The sequence below is a fragment of the Phragmites australis genome, chromosome 24 (genome assembly GCF_958298935.1).
Source record: "Phragmites australis chromosome 24, lpPhrAust1.1, whole genome shotgun sequence".
Classification (NCBI taxonomy): Eukaryota; Viridiplantae; Streptophyta; class Magnoliopsida; order Poales; family Poaceae; genus Phragmites; species Phragmites australis.
The window spans coordinates 11829602-11843623 of NC_084944.1; the positions used below are offsets into that span (position 1 = coordinate 11829602).

General features: G+C 42.4%; 1 protein-coding gene and 1 pseudogene across 1 annotated transcript; both read right to left on the reverse strand.

Moving 5' to 3' along the window:
* Window positions 1-5296: 5296 nt before the first annotated feature.
* Window positions 5297-8718, reverse strand: LOC133907874 (uncharacterized). The gene is made up of 5 exons (XM_062349971.1): window positions 7915-8718; window positions 6194-6286; window positions 5976-6043; window positions 5764-5902; window positions 5297-5668 (listed from the first exon to the last, which is right to left on the reverse strand). Exons 1-5 carry the CDS (start codon window positions 8623-8625, stop codon window positions 5591-5593), a joined length of 1089 nt encoding a protein of 362 aa, XP_062205955.1. The 5' UTR covers window positions 8626-8718; the 3' UTR covers window positions 5297-5590.
* Window positions 8719-10720: 2002 nt separating this feature from the next.
* On the reverse strand, window positions 10721-12650 carry LOC133907190 (uncharacterized; annotated as a pseudogene).
* Window positions 12651-14022: the final 1372 nt, after the last annotated feature.

The following is a 14022-nucleotide window of genomic DNA, read 5'->3' on the forward strand; positions in this document are numbered from 1 at the left end:
AACATCCAGATACGATAAACACATTCATACTTAACAGCCGTTATGACTCCATCTACACACCAGGTGTATTTCTTGAACATTTCTTGTATGTGTGACTAGTTTCATTGCACTTGCTACATCGTTTTACCCTTGGACTCGCCTCGGATTCATCCATATCATTCCGAATCCGTCCAGTTTGTCGATGTCCCAATATGTACTTCATCTTCTCAAAGTCTGACCCATAGATTCACGAGAGACCTAGATCACTTATAAACGTATTAATAATATCATAGCTATAAAGCTCATGATTTCATGTGTTCAGTATCTGGTACTTTATAAAGTAACAACAAACATATTATCGGAATAGTATATTGGACTCCTCACATGCAGCTATAAAGTGTGTGCATGGCTTAGACTTGGCGTTTGATCTTTCACTTGCAGCCTTGCTGAGTGATAACATTTACAACTTTGGCGTATTGTTAGCTCACCCGATTATCAATAGTCTTATTGGAACCAAGGTGGAGAACAACCAACTCTGTATGTTTGTCCACTTCAGATGTGTAGGTGAAAAGAGTTGGAATGCTTTTGGCCGAGCAAATCTATGCTGAGAACAAGGATTACCCCAAGCTAAAGCTCAACCACTAGAGGCAGGTTTTGGAGATCCACCCGAGCATGATGTGGGACAAGGGCAAAACCTTCATCAGTTTGTCTGATGTCGGCAACATCTGGAGTGAATTAGGAAGTATGCTGCCACATTCTCCCTGGCTGCTAAGGTTTGCAATGGATAGGTTCTGGTTTGGGTTACAACAACCATGGCTGCCTACTGCCAAGGACCTTCGCAAGGGTAGAAGACCTGAGCAGTCTGAGCTGAAACCCTGGCCTAATTGACATGAAAACTGGAGTAGCAGAAGAATGGTGGTGAGTATGGGTGTTGTGAGGTTGTGAGATTGCTGAAAGAAGAGGGGACCACTTTTGCCAAGAGCTTTGAATTCAGAGACAAGGTAAAGAATGTTGGAGCAAGCTGTGTAAAGCAGATGCTGGGAGAATGCAGAATGTGGGACCTTATGTGGGTTGGTCTGAACAATGTTACTCCACCCGAGCTTTATGAGATAGAGTTCATGTTTGGCCTCCCATAGGACCACATCAGCTGAATCAGCAAGACAAAATGTGAATCACCAGGCCATTCATCCCAAGTGAAGCAGAGCAATGAAAAGTGCCATTCATCAGATGATAAAGGCAAAGAAGCTAAAAGTGGTGCGGTGAAGCTTGCTGCACCAGGGCCTGCTGCTACTCAGTCCTCTCTGATCACAGGCATGCTGTTCTTCTATATGATGTGTAGAATTCGTGTGTGGAAGACAATCAAGTGTGGGGATCATTGTCTTCAAGAAGAAGCGACGTAGGGAGAGGGACAGCCAGTTGACCAATCTGCCTCAGCGAACCAACATACTTGAGGGCAAGTGTGCTGTCACGGAGGGGGTATTTGTCATGACCCAAGATCGGACAGCTGCCATAGCACTCAGCTCAGAATGCGGGAGAGAGATAGTTAATGGTAGTTTCGGTCGGTAAATAGTAATTAGGTGTCGGTAATTGCAGTTAGGCTTCGTTACTTTGGTTAATCACAAGTGAGCTAGGAGGGATATAACCCAGACTCGGTGTTGGGTCTGGAGGTCATTCATTCCATTCTGTAAAAGCTTGTAACAGAGCTAGTAGTTCATGGTGAAATAGTAGTGTTCTTCGGTTCTTCCTCAATACTTCATTCTCACTTAAATTTGCTGCGATTTCTTCCGTTCTTGTTCGATTTCTCATCAGATTCACCACCGGGTTTGACAGCCGCGTGCCGTGGTAGCTGTGCTCTGGCCGTGCGCCATTGTAGCTCTGCCCTCCCGCTGTCGTGCCGATGTAGCTCTGTGTTTTGGCTATGTGGTCGTTGGCTTGTGTCTCGCCGCCGGCATGTCGTTCTCGCGTGCGGGCGTGTTGTCGCGGCGTGTTTATCCTCGGTCATATTTCCCATGTTAACGTTTGCCGTGCTTGTGCGTCGCCGGCTTGGTGTTTTGAGTGCCGCCCGGCTGGGAGTCAGAACGCCGCCGGGTCGCCGGCTAGGTATCTGAGCGCGCCGCCGTGTTGTGAGCGCTGTCGGGTTGCCAGTTAGGTGTCTGAGCGCTGTCGTGTTGGTGCGCTGTTTGTGTCCTTCGATGCTTGCCCGGCTTGGAGATTTGGTCGCACTTTGGTGGCTAGCGGCTCTGTTTTCCCATCTGTTAGCTGTCTTGTTCTACTGCTGGTTACTTTGGCGCCCTGTTGGTCATTTATCTGTTGCCGGTCACTATTGTAGCCAATCCTTCTGATGCTAGCCGAGGCTTGCTGGCGACAGGTCTGTTGCCCTGCTTTGGCTGTTAAGAGGTCTGAGGTCTGAGGGTGGTAGTCTTATTGCCCTTCTGTCACTTGTGTGGTCTATGGCTCAATAACCTCGACGATACGGCTTCTGCTCGGCTCTGGTTGCTTATTGCCGCTATCAGCTGGGTGCCATTATTTCCTGCTGTTAATCATGTTTTTCTGTAGGACAAGGTTGTTCAGAGGGCTCCTTTGATGGTTACCCCTGTTATCCACCTTATGCTATTGGCATTGGCTGTTGATCATGAATTACTTGTGGGCTGTTGTCTGTTGCTGGCTTGAATGGATCACCTTGTTGCATGTGACCGGAAAATACCTATTACTTGCTCCCCCTGTTATCTGTGGCTTGGGTGACCTGATAAATGCTCTGTTGCCTGTTGAGTTGGCACACATATGCTGCTGGTTAGCAATGGTAGTTTATTGCTGTAATTCCAGGTTCTGAGGATGTGTTTGGGAGTTTGGCTATCTGACCTTCATGATCTGTTGAGTGGTGGCTAGCATACCGCCAGAGGCTCTATGTTGCCTTTGCGCTAGTTGTTCATCTTTTGTCTGTCAATGATGATAATTGGGGCTGAAAGAGAGATGGTCGCCTATTGCCTTGAGTAATGGCCGATGATGGTGCGCTGAGGCCCAAGGAGAATGAGTGGCAAGGTTCATGTTGCCTTAATCTGTGGGTTGACAGTGGCATTTATTGCCCTATTTGTGAGGCTGTCACTCTGTTTGATATGTCGATGGCAATATATTTTGGCCGATGATGTCACTGAGGCCAAAAGGGGGATATGTCACCTATTGCCTAGGGTTGTCACCTCGTTGCCGTGACCTAGGATGCATGGGCTAGGTCTAGGAGAGAGGCTGGTGAAGCTGAGGATTGTCGTGCTCCCTATCGTAGGTTGAAGCTGTGCAAGAGGCCATGCTCCGAGTCTTTCCCCCCTTCCATTCCATATCGCCTGAGGCTAATGATACGAGGTCAATGATGAGCGATAACATATATATACGCTGAGGTTGATGATACGAGACCGATGATACTTTGGGTTGCCTATGGTCGATGATGTTAACACTGAGACAAACTTTTCTTTTACGCTAATCCCTTAGATCATTATTGCTATGTTTGTTCTCTCTTTCTTGTTTACAGTTGTGCAGGGCTCAGAAGACTGTCAGTAGGATGACCATTACAGCAACTTAATCGGAGGTTGTTCGTTGATGCCAGATGTAATTAAACGGAGCACTTCGTGAAGCTCCAGGAACCAGGAGGACACAGTCGTCAGAGTTTAGTCAGATGTGTGTGTATGTGACATATGAGTTGTAATAGAGAACTTGTACTTTATGAATTCGAATGAATGAATAAAGATCGTTGTTTTCCTTTACATTCTTATCTCTTTATTTTATATGCGAGTATACTAGCACGTCTGTGCTTTATCTATTCTAAGTGAAACACTATCGTATTTCCCTCACGCAAAACAACCATGAGCAGCTTGTAGGTGCCCGTAGGATTGTTGAGGACGTGGGCAGTGACCCCACACCAACCACGTTGAACCCAGCCATCACGTGGATAGGTGGCGCCCATTGGAGGGAGGCGCAACACCAGCCCAACCTCATAGGCCGTGGACACTAGGCACAAGTGCACACCAGCCTCTCTGCCCACAAGGATGTGTGGATCTTGATTGCCCTACCATAGCCACCGTTGTCACTGGCCACATCCACGTACAGATCCCGACCGCCACTGCATAGATCTCAACTCCCAGGGTGTGGATCCAGTCACCGCCACCATGATTCGGTGGCTACACGTCGGCCTTCACACCTACCACTGCTCTCGACCACCACCAAGGAAACGGATTGGAAGAAATAGAGGAAGAGAGAGGGTATGGGAGGAGGGGAGGCCGGCACAGCAGCCATCCACAGTGGCGACGGCAGCAGCTGGCTAAATTGGGTAACTCAAAATTGTTTGCTAGTATTGCTCGTCGTCTGACCAGAATAGTTTTGTCAGTACATGCTGATTTGTGATTTGTGACTGGGATCTTACACTGACAGCACTGCACTTGTTGTTTAGATAAAAACACCTTGAAGTAGGGAATATCTTAATAAATTTACAATGCTAGGAGGTATAATATTCCAAATTTAGGCTAAAACCTGGTGCAATGTGGCAGCCCAAGACCACTCACGATTGGTAAGAGGTAAAAACTGGTGCAATGTAAGAAAGTTTAGGCTAAAACCTAGTGTTCTGTGCAAGAAACTCTAAAACCTAGTGTAAACCTAGTGTTCTGTGAAATTCACTCGAGAATCTTTGGCATCCATGATCAGGGCCTAATTTCCAGGCCACAGATTGCAACCACTGAAGGTAATTACAAGCTTTCTGCTTACATCAAAGTAGCAATCATCTCTAAGTTCGATGTCACGTCATCCCCTTTGTAGTGCTGAGAGAATCAATGCTCTATGCTATGGTGCAAATGCGTTTACTGAAGCTGAGCGGAGAAGAGTATAGATATCAGGAGAATAAGGTCATTGATTAGAATGAAAAACAAACTGACTTCATTCGGCATAAGCGGTAGCCCTTTGAAAGAACATATTTATTTGTACGTTGGATATAAAACTATTTGAAATATTTATATAGCACATTAGAATATCTTAATCCACAAATAACTATGTTTCGAAGTGCAGCACAGCATAATTTCCACAAGCTAGTCGTATAAACTTCTTCTCTTTTAGTTTGATAGGAGCTAGCCCTACTAACTGTTAAGATATCCTTTCACATCCACACCTTTCTGTACATCACTTACCATCAAACTCAACTGAATTCTCACCGGATTCTTACCGTACATCATTGATAACAATACTGTGCCATATACCATTCCACTGCAAGCATATCATTACACGAGCAACCGATCAACCTGCATCGACAGTTTGCTGACAACAGCCAGCTGAATCCAGAAAATGACGTCAAATATGTCAATAGATTGGGTAATATGCCAGGCCAGCTTAACATAGCTGTTTCTAGGCCCATTGTACTCAGTAATTCGTTTATACGCTATGGCTACTTTTTGTGCTTTCCTTTGTCACAGTCAGATGCAACCAGCACAAACTTCTTCGGTCAAACAACTGTGGATGCTACATAGTGGCCATAGATATAACTGAACCTTACACATTGTCAGAATTTTATCCAAGTGCGTGTCACAATCAAAGAATCAAATCAAACCTCTTGCATCGTAAAGGTAAGTATATGTATGTGCTATAGAAGTGAACGCGAAGAGTCCACCTTTCTCAGGCTCGACCTGGCAAACCTCTTTATCGCCTTCTTCCAAGATCCCTGCAAACAAAGGGGCAAGTTCCAGCAAAAGGGCTTCAAGAATGTGCAGTTGATTATTTTAGTACAAATACTATAGTGATGAGTTAATTGTGTACCTTGTGGTCATCTCGATATTTGACTGAGGGGTCAGCGATATAGTTCTTTATAAGTCTGCAAAGTTCTGCTGGCTTTTCGCGGTTTATGGCATGACCGGTGTTCTTGACGATGACCAGTTCGGAAGTATCTCCCAAATGCCTAAATTTATATATCAAAGCTTAATGGATCATGATTAGGGTTCGAATATGATGACAGATATAAATGGACAAACCTCTTCAGCCTTAGGCCAAGTTCCAATGGAAAGACCAGGTCCTTCTCTCCCCAAATTATCAAGGTTTGCTGCCAAATCAATACAATATGCAACAAAAATATTATTAAACTGCAAAGAAAGGAGCACCTTTGATGATAAGCAATACCATGACAAGCATCAAATAGTTTGGTGATGTGGTCCCATAAAGGTCAGGTGCTTGTGCAAACGCAAATCCTTACCTGGTTAATTTTAGGAAGGTCTGAAAGCTTCCTACCATTGATCAAAGCATATAACAACTCAGTCTTCTCTTTCACATTTTCAGTGCACATAACCTGCAATTTAATACAAATAAAATGTATAAACCTACTGTGCATTTAACAAAATTATGAAGCCACTTCCTTGAAAAGTTGACAAACAATGTACAAATCTACTCGACTCCCCTCAAGCTATACAACAAAAGTGGAGTACCCTGACAATGGGCAGTCCAAATTCCAATATCACTTTCTCCTTGCATAAAATGAACTAGTACACATAAATTTTTGTTTTATACATCATGAGCATAGATCATTACCTTAATCACAAACTTGATGGCATAAACCTGCCAACAACAGTCAATGTAATGACGATGCTACAAGGATACAAAAATGATGGAGATCCTGATGTTTTTAATGTACAATCGATGCTTACTGCAATGAAAATATCAAGTTCTCTAATGACTAGGGAACGAATTAGGAACTTATGGGATTTTTTCTTTTGCGTGGAACTTATGGCTTCTTATGTCCATCAAAACTAGATTTCTCTTTTTCATCTTCAACCCATATGTTCAGTTCAGAACAACAAATTCTGCTGCAGGTTCAATGTAGTCCATGTTTACACCACTAAGCTCGAATAGAGAGAAGCTACGTCCAATTACTCTAGTCATACGTAATTTTCAATGAGGAATAGTCATTCATCACTATCCAATACATTCCCAAGAATACTCCACTTACTAGTTTGAATATCTCGAAGCAACATATGAGTTATTCAATCTATAATGAATCAAGTTCAAAACTTTCTCCAAGATTTTAGTGACAGCTAATGAATTCAGATGTGCACCTGAACTGATATTGATGATTACTAAATGCTTCCATCAAAGATTCTTTCTTTTGGAATATTAACAATTACAAAATGCATGAGTCATAAAAATATCACTAGTACTACAGAAAGGCCTGATCAAAGGATAAAGAAACTATTTTTAGTACAATCACACATTAGTGCAGTAGCAATAATGCCAATGAAAACCCAAACCATCGAAATGTACAGAAAAGAAATGATTCTTCATATGATCTAAATGAATTAGAACTTAACCTAAAACCATAAACCCACAATCCTTTAGATGAATTAGAGCTTTACCTGTAGCACAGACAACATCAAAATACAAATTGAGCACCTTAGTGATAGGCATTTGGTAATAGAGAATGGATAGCATAATTCCAGCTTTTATGCTTATTCGAACTTATTTTGCTGTCTATCAGTTTCATTTTAGAAGTTTTAGTGAGGTGAAAGTAGAGCTGTGGCCTGTTAGAGGTGTTGTTGCGAGTCCCATTGCTGATCCGTGTATCAAGCTGCGTACGCACTCTGCTTGAATTCTGAAATGAAAGCTGGTAATCCTAGCATACTCTTTTGTTTTCTATAAAAAGCAGGGCTAAAAGCCTTTGGTCTAGAAGCTTAACCTGTAGAACTGTAGCAACATGTTACTAAATTGCTGCAGTTATGAAAAAATGAAACTAGGAGCACCTCCAATGCAACAAATGGACAATACAGGAAAAAGTTGTGGATCAAATTGGAAGTCTCAACTTTAGCAACCCAAGTCCCCAGCCATTCACCTTATCAAGTATCAACTGATCATTCATTCTCAACTAATGCTTCAGCTCGATGAATTGCACCTAAAATTAGTTGGCAAGTCGCTGAATTTACCTACCCTAATGTAATCCCTGATGAAGCAAGACGGCATGAACCGCGGCGGCTGGCAGAAGGTGAGCCCCACCAGCCTCCTGAGATCCTCCGGCCGCTGCGGCAGCAGAACGCTGGCCGCCTCGTTGATGTCCTCGACAGCGAAAAGCCCCGCGGCCAGGTCGGCCTCCTCGAGGCACACTCCCGCCGCGATTAGCACGAGCCGCTCCACCGCCGCGGGGAACGCGTGGGCGAGGTGGTAGGCCACGAACCCTCCGTAGCTGACCCCGACGACGGCGTACCGCTGCGGCGCGCCAGGGAGCGCGGCCATGGCGGCGGCGACGCAGGCGGCCTGGTAGGCCGGGGAGCGGTCGGCGGCGGGGGAGGCGGAGGCGCCGAAGAAGATGAGGTCCGGGACGTAGGGCGCGAGGCCGGCGGCGAGCAGCGGGCGGAGGAAGGGGGCCCATTGCCAGGTGGCGCTCGCGCCGAAGCCGTGGAGGAGGAGGACCGGGTAGGGGCAGGGGGCTCCGGCGGCGGCAGGGGGCGGAAGCCAGAGGTGCACGATGGCGCCGTCCGGGAGCGGCACGGAGGCTGATCGGAGCCCCGCAGAGCGGAAGGCGCGCGTGTAGCAGCGGTCCCGCACGAGCGTGGGGCTCAGCCGGTGCTGCCACCGCCGCCGGCCGCCGCCGGCCTCGCCGCTGGCGGAGGCCGGCGGCGCGGGCAGCGGCGGAGGGGGCATCTCGCTCGCCGGAGGCGGGAGATCCGAGGGCGCGAGCGGGTGGACTGGGTCTATGCTCCGGCGGCTGTGCCTGTTTGCTCTGTTCCAAGTCAGTTGTAGAGAATGCAAAAAAAAACCTTCTAAAATCACTTGGACTTTAACTTTTTTTTTAGAAATTGTTTTGTTGTAAAAAATCCTAAAAATTTGATTTTATTAAAAAACCCTTAAAAATTTAAAAAAATCACAACAAAACAACTTCCGAAGAGAAAATTATTACATGACAACTTCACCGTCACTTCAAAACGACGTGAGCTCTTCGATCTGAAATGAATGGACAAAATTTAATGTTACAGTAGTACTTCTCACAAAATACTATGAGCTGATTTAAGAAGGGTAAAGTCCAAGGATCCGGATTCAGTTGCTCCCATGATCTAGCGCGTGCATCGTCCACATAAAACTGAATGCAACTAAACGGGTTTCACGTAATTGTCTGATTGATATCTCTATTGCTCCCTCCGGTCCAAGTACTTTGATGTTTTTTATTTTTCATGATGATTACGGGGTGAGTTTGACCATTATTTTCTATTATAATATATTACAAAATCTAATAAATTTATGCGATTATGAATATACTTTTCAAGAGAAATCTATATATATGGTTTTTATATTTCTAAACTAAATATTTTAAAGTTATTTACAATCAAAGTTTCAAAAATTTAACCGGATCTTGTCTAAAACCAAGTATTTGTGATATGAGGATGTAATATAAAACACAATTTAGCCTGACTTAGTCCCCTCTACATGGTAGCACCTAATAAAAATGGAGAAAACCACGTGTCTAAGAAAACCCAAAAAACATGGGCATCTTTCTCGAGACCGAACTCCCCCTCCCCATCTCACCCAAACCTCGACCTGCACCGCCCCAGATCTCCACTCGTGTCATCGCTTGCCTTGCTCAGTTTCCAGTTTCCTCCGCCAGCGACCCCCCCCCCCCACCCTAAGAAGAGGCCTCTGTCACTGTGGTGTTGGCGGCCATGGGCGCTCTGTGTGGGACGGCACTAAGGAAGATGAAGCAAAGGTGCGGGTCAGCTGGGAGTACAATTTGTTTTTGTGTGTGGGCCAAATGAGCCAAATTGTATTAACTAATAGAGTTTTTGTATAATGGGTCGTGTTGTGTGTGAGCCCGAGAAAAAAGAGTCGGCATCAAGGAGTCGATTTAATTCCTTAGGTCTTATTCGGTTCTTTAGGATTTAATCCCCAACGAGAACCTATCCAGGGAGGGATTGAGTAGATCCTTCCCATATCCCTAAACCCTGTGAGGGATGAATTCTTTGTTTACACCTAATTCCTCTCTTGTAGAATATGTTCGGTTTTGGTTGGGATTTTAGCTGAGGTTTTCATGCACAGTAGAATGATACAAGGTGGATATCTATTTTCAGTGTCAGGAGTTAGCAGGTAGTTGTTGCATAATTAGTTTGCATGTGTGAAACAAATATAAATAGCAGGTCAGCATGGTCCATTCGTTGCTAGATATGATAGTCATTGATGTCCACAACAAATGGTTGAAGATTATAAGAAAGAGAACAACTGAAGTTACAGAATAACAGTTTTCTGAAAAGATCCTAAATCAAAATATTAAAGGTTCATACTGGCAGCGTATGAATGCTAATGTGCCTCAAAACGCTAATGTTGATGGCACACAAGTCTGTGCCAAGAATAAGCTTCAGCGACTTCGTTAGGACATATTGTGTCTCATTAAATAGATGAGGATGATGTACTTCTCTCAACCAATAGCATGTTCTTCCCTCCAGAGTTCCAGAACCAGGCAATGTACCACCAGAACAATGCCATGTTATGGGCTATTTTAAATCTTAGGTTTACGCAAATTATACTAAATGATAGCTAGATTTAGAGAATGGCCACTTCTAAAACTCTCCTAAAATCTTTTTGCTGGAACATTCGTTTATCTAAACACTTAGAAACAGAGGGACTAAAGTGTATAGCTCATTACTCAAGTGGGAAAACAGGTACTAGCTTTAGTTTCTGTCTCAAAAAAAAATAGCATGCCTTTTGTTGGGTTGGACTTACATGTTCTTAACCAATATAATCAAGCCAGCTAAACAACAAGTTTCATTTTATTGCTTAACCAAATCAAGGCAGATTCTAGATCCTCATCACAAACATTCAGAAAAAAATGCTCTATTATCTAAATTCTTGAAGACACAATATGCTTTGGTTTTTTCCTCCTTTGTCACTTCCATTGAGTTGAGAACAGATATGCACTTCTTGATTGAAAAATCATTACCTTGAGAAACCTCCTTTGCTCTTGCTACCTATGCAGCTTCATCCTCAGCCTGTTTGGTTCTCATATCAAGGTATCTCTCCATCAGCCCTTCTATGTTACCACTCTTCTTCTGCCTATTTGGTTCTTTTTCTTCTTTGTTTCTTGTTACAACAACAGCCCATCTTTACGGTCTCTGTTCATTCCTTTTAACACTTGCTTCTTCATCTTCAATTGTTTGTACTCTTGCATCTGTATCATCTTGTCCATGATAAGCTAAAGTCTCTTCCAAGTCTGGAAACATAATCTTGGTGTTACTAAGCTCATCTGCACTCTCACTTGTGTAAGAACTGGGTACTATGGTGGCTGAGTAGAGGTGAAGGTGTAGGTTCCTTCAGCAATATGACCTACACAAGAAAGTTATACTAAAGAAAGAGTAAGCAACATATAGTTCTCGCAAAGCATGGATATTGATAACAAGGATTATGACTTGTGGAAAAACTAACCATCATAAAGTTCTCCTAAGGCATCATATAGAGGAAAAGACTTGCTACGAAACTTCTTAGGTTTAGGAAATGACTTCACAATAAAAGTAAAACATTGAATGGATGCATAATATAACTAACTACATAATTAAGTAATGTTCAAGAAATCATTTTACAATGATTATGTTGTTCCATATAGCTAATTCAACCTCAATCATACACCTTTGATCATTCCATGAAGCTCCGCTTTGCTTCCTAGTCTCTTTTAGCATCATATATTCTCTTTTCAACTCATTTTCCTTCTCTTGGATTTGGGCTTTTGTGAAAATCACATACTTATTCCTATCATGGGATTCCTTCACAATTTTGTTCCAAACTTCTGACGACCATCCATTTTAATCACTATAATCAGGGGTGATAGGATTCCAAGAGGCACTTGATTTTTCTACATAAAACAAGAATCAAATATGAACCGTAGAATTTCAGAGTTGTAAAATTGTAGAATTGATGTGTAAAACAATTAGTATTATGGTCTCTAGTTGCATACCTCTTGAAGAACCTTCATGCTTCTTTGTATCACAACCTTTAGGAGAATTTTTCTTTTGTGCAGCTTTAAACAAGATCATGGTCAACCTTGGAGAACCTCTTCCAAGTATATTAACTGTGAAAATATGTATAACACGATATTTATAACAGAAGCATTGGAGCAAGTATATGTAAGATGCAACTAGCATAATTTATTCATAACACGATATTCACAACATGTTCAAGTTATTACAACCCACAAAACATCAAAATATATTCAAATGTACCACTTATTACAACCCACTAATTTATATATCGTTGGTAATCATTCAACATGTTCAAGGTAGGGATAACCTTGTCAAAAAATGCTTCATGTGATGATGATAGGTATCACTACTATGCCCAAATTTTTCTTAGAGATCCTCATATGAAGCATTATGACTAAGCATGTATAAGAAGAACACTAGCTTTTCCTCAACCTTAATCCTAATATCACGGACCAACATTTTCCTTCTAAGGTAATTGGCCAAGGATATGAATATCTCAGGTTCCATCATGAATGCTACCCGACAGTTCTTGACATACCCTTCAAGCAGCTCCCGAACACGTTCCTCGCCTGTTAGCGCCGATGTATGCCGCCGCTTCTTTTCCCTTCCTCCACTAGAACCCAATAGATATAGTGCAGGGAAAATAAACAGCATCATATCATCGTCCTCCTCCTCCCTCCTCTTTCTAATGTGATCCCTTATTCTCATGTTTATTGCAAAACTAAAAAGAAGGTCATATAAAACAAAAGTGAACACCCTTCAATAAAAATATAACTTCATTTTAGCAAAGGATTCACAAAGGTCCATAGATAAAGAACTTTATTTCAGTAATAAACAATATAGATACTAATGCAGATCTATCAATATAGATAAACAACTTCAAGAAAAGGAAATAGAAACATATCAAGTATCGCTTGGAGAGGGTAAAGTGTCACAGGACGGTGGGGGTTGGTCTTCTCCAATATAGGGATAATCTACAAAGTAGACACAATGTACAGGGGTAAAATCAGTTTACAGAATACAAAACAATTGCTCTGCATGCATGTTACTGCTTGGGGAAAAAATATCAAGAATAACACCCAAGAAACTCTAACAGCCACCAAAACCTTCATTAAGAGCAACGTCAAATTATCATTACACAATATTGAAATATCACACTATAAATCGCAGTGAACATCTTATCACCAAATAAACACACGAAACACAATGATTTTCTGTTCCAACTAGTAAATGAGCACTCTTAATTAGCTTCTAAACTGTAGCATAGCCACAGTACAATCTAATCAACTAGTGGCTTTACCATGTAAATTATAGATTCATTTCAAATGAACTGGAACCCTGTTGCTACAATTACACATCTATTCAGCCACTGTTGACAATATCAACTCGAACAATTGAAAAATGGAATGTTCCTGATCAAAGGTAACAAGACCAATCAGGTGCATTCTAATTGTGTCTATATGCAATTTCCATGGAAGTATATGCATGTAAATAGGTGCAATTTCCATGGAAGTATAACCAGGTACTCCAACCTAGCAGGCTAACTAATAGCAAATAGATCACAAGTTCATGGCAGATAAAAATTACAAGCTGCTACTATCGTGTTCCTTTACCACAAAATAGCTATATAACATTGATTCTAGAAACCATCCACATGTATAGTATCATGCATAAGGTTTTCAACGGTGTGGCATGCCAATCATTGGCACACATTGAACAATGTATTAGCTAAACAAGCTAATCATCCACTTTAATTAACCAATCACCTACAACAGTTCAAGACCATACTAATTAGTAGTGCACACAGATCGCAGGGACAAGGAGTCATCAAAAACTGACAATTTCAAATGCAAAACACTAGATCAGTAGGTAGCAGAGGTTCTAGTAGTTGATACCGTACATTCATATAAAACAAGTACACAACATTTCAACAATAACATGACTCAACAATAATCAGGAGAGTAGCAGGCAATGCTACAACAACCCGAAAACAAGAAATTGCAGCCAGTTAGCACCAAGCATATCCATTGTTGCAACCACAACCCACAACACGGGACTCCACTAATCAAACAATTCCTAA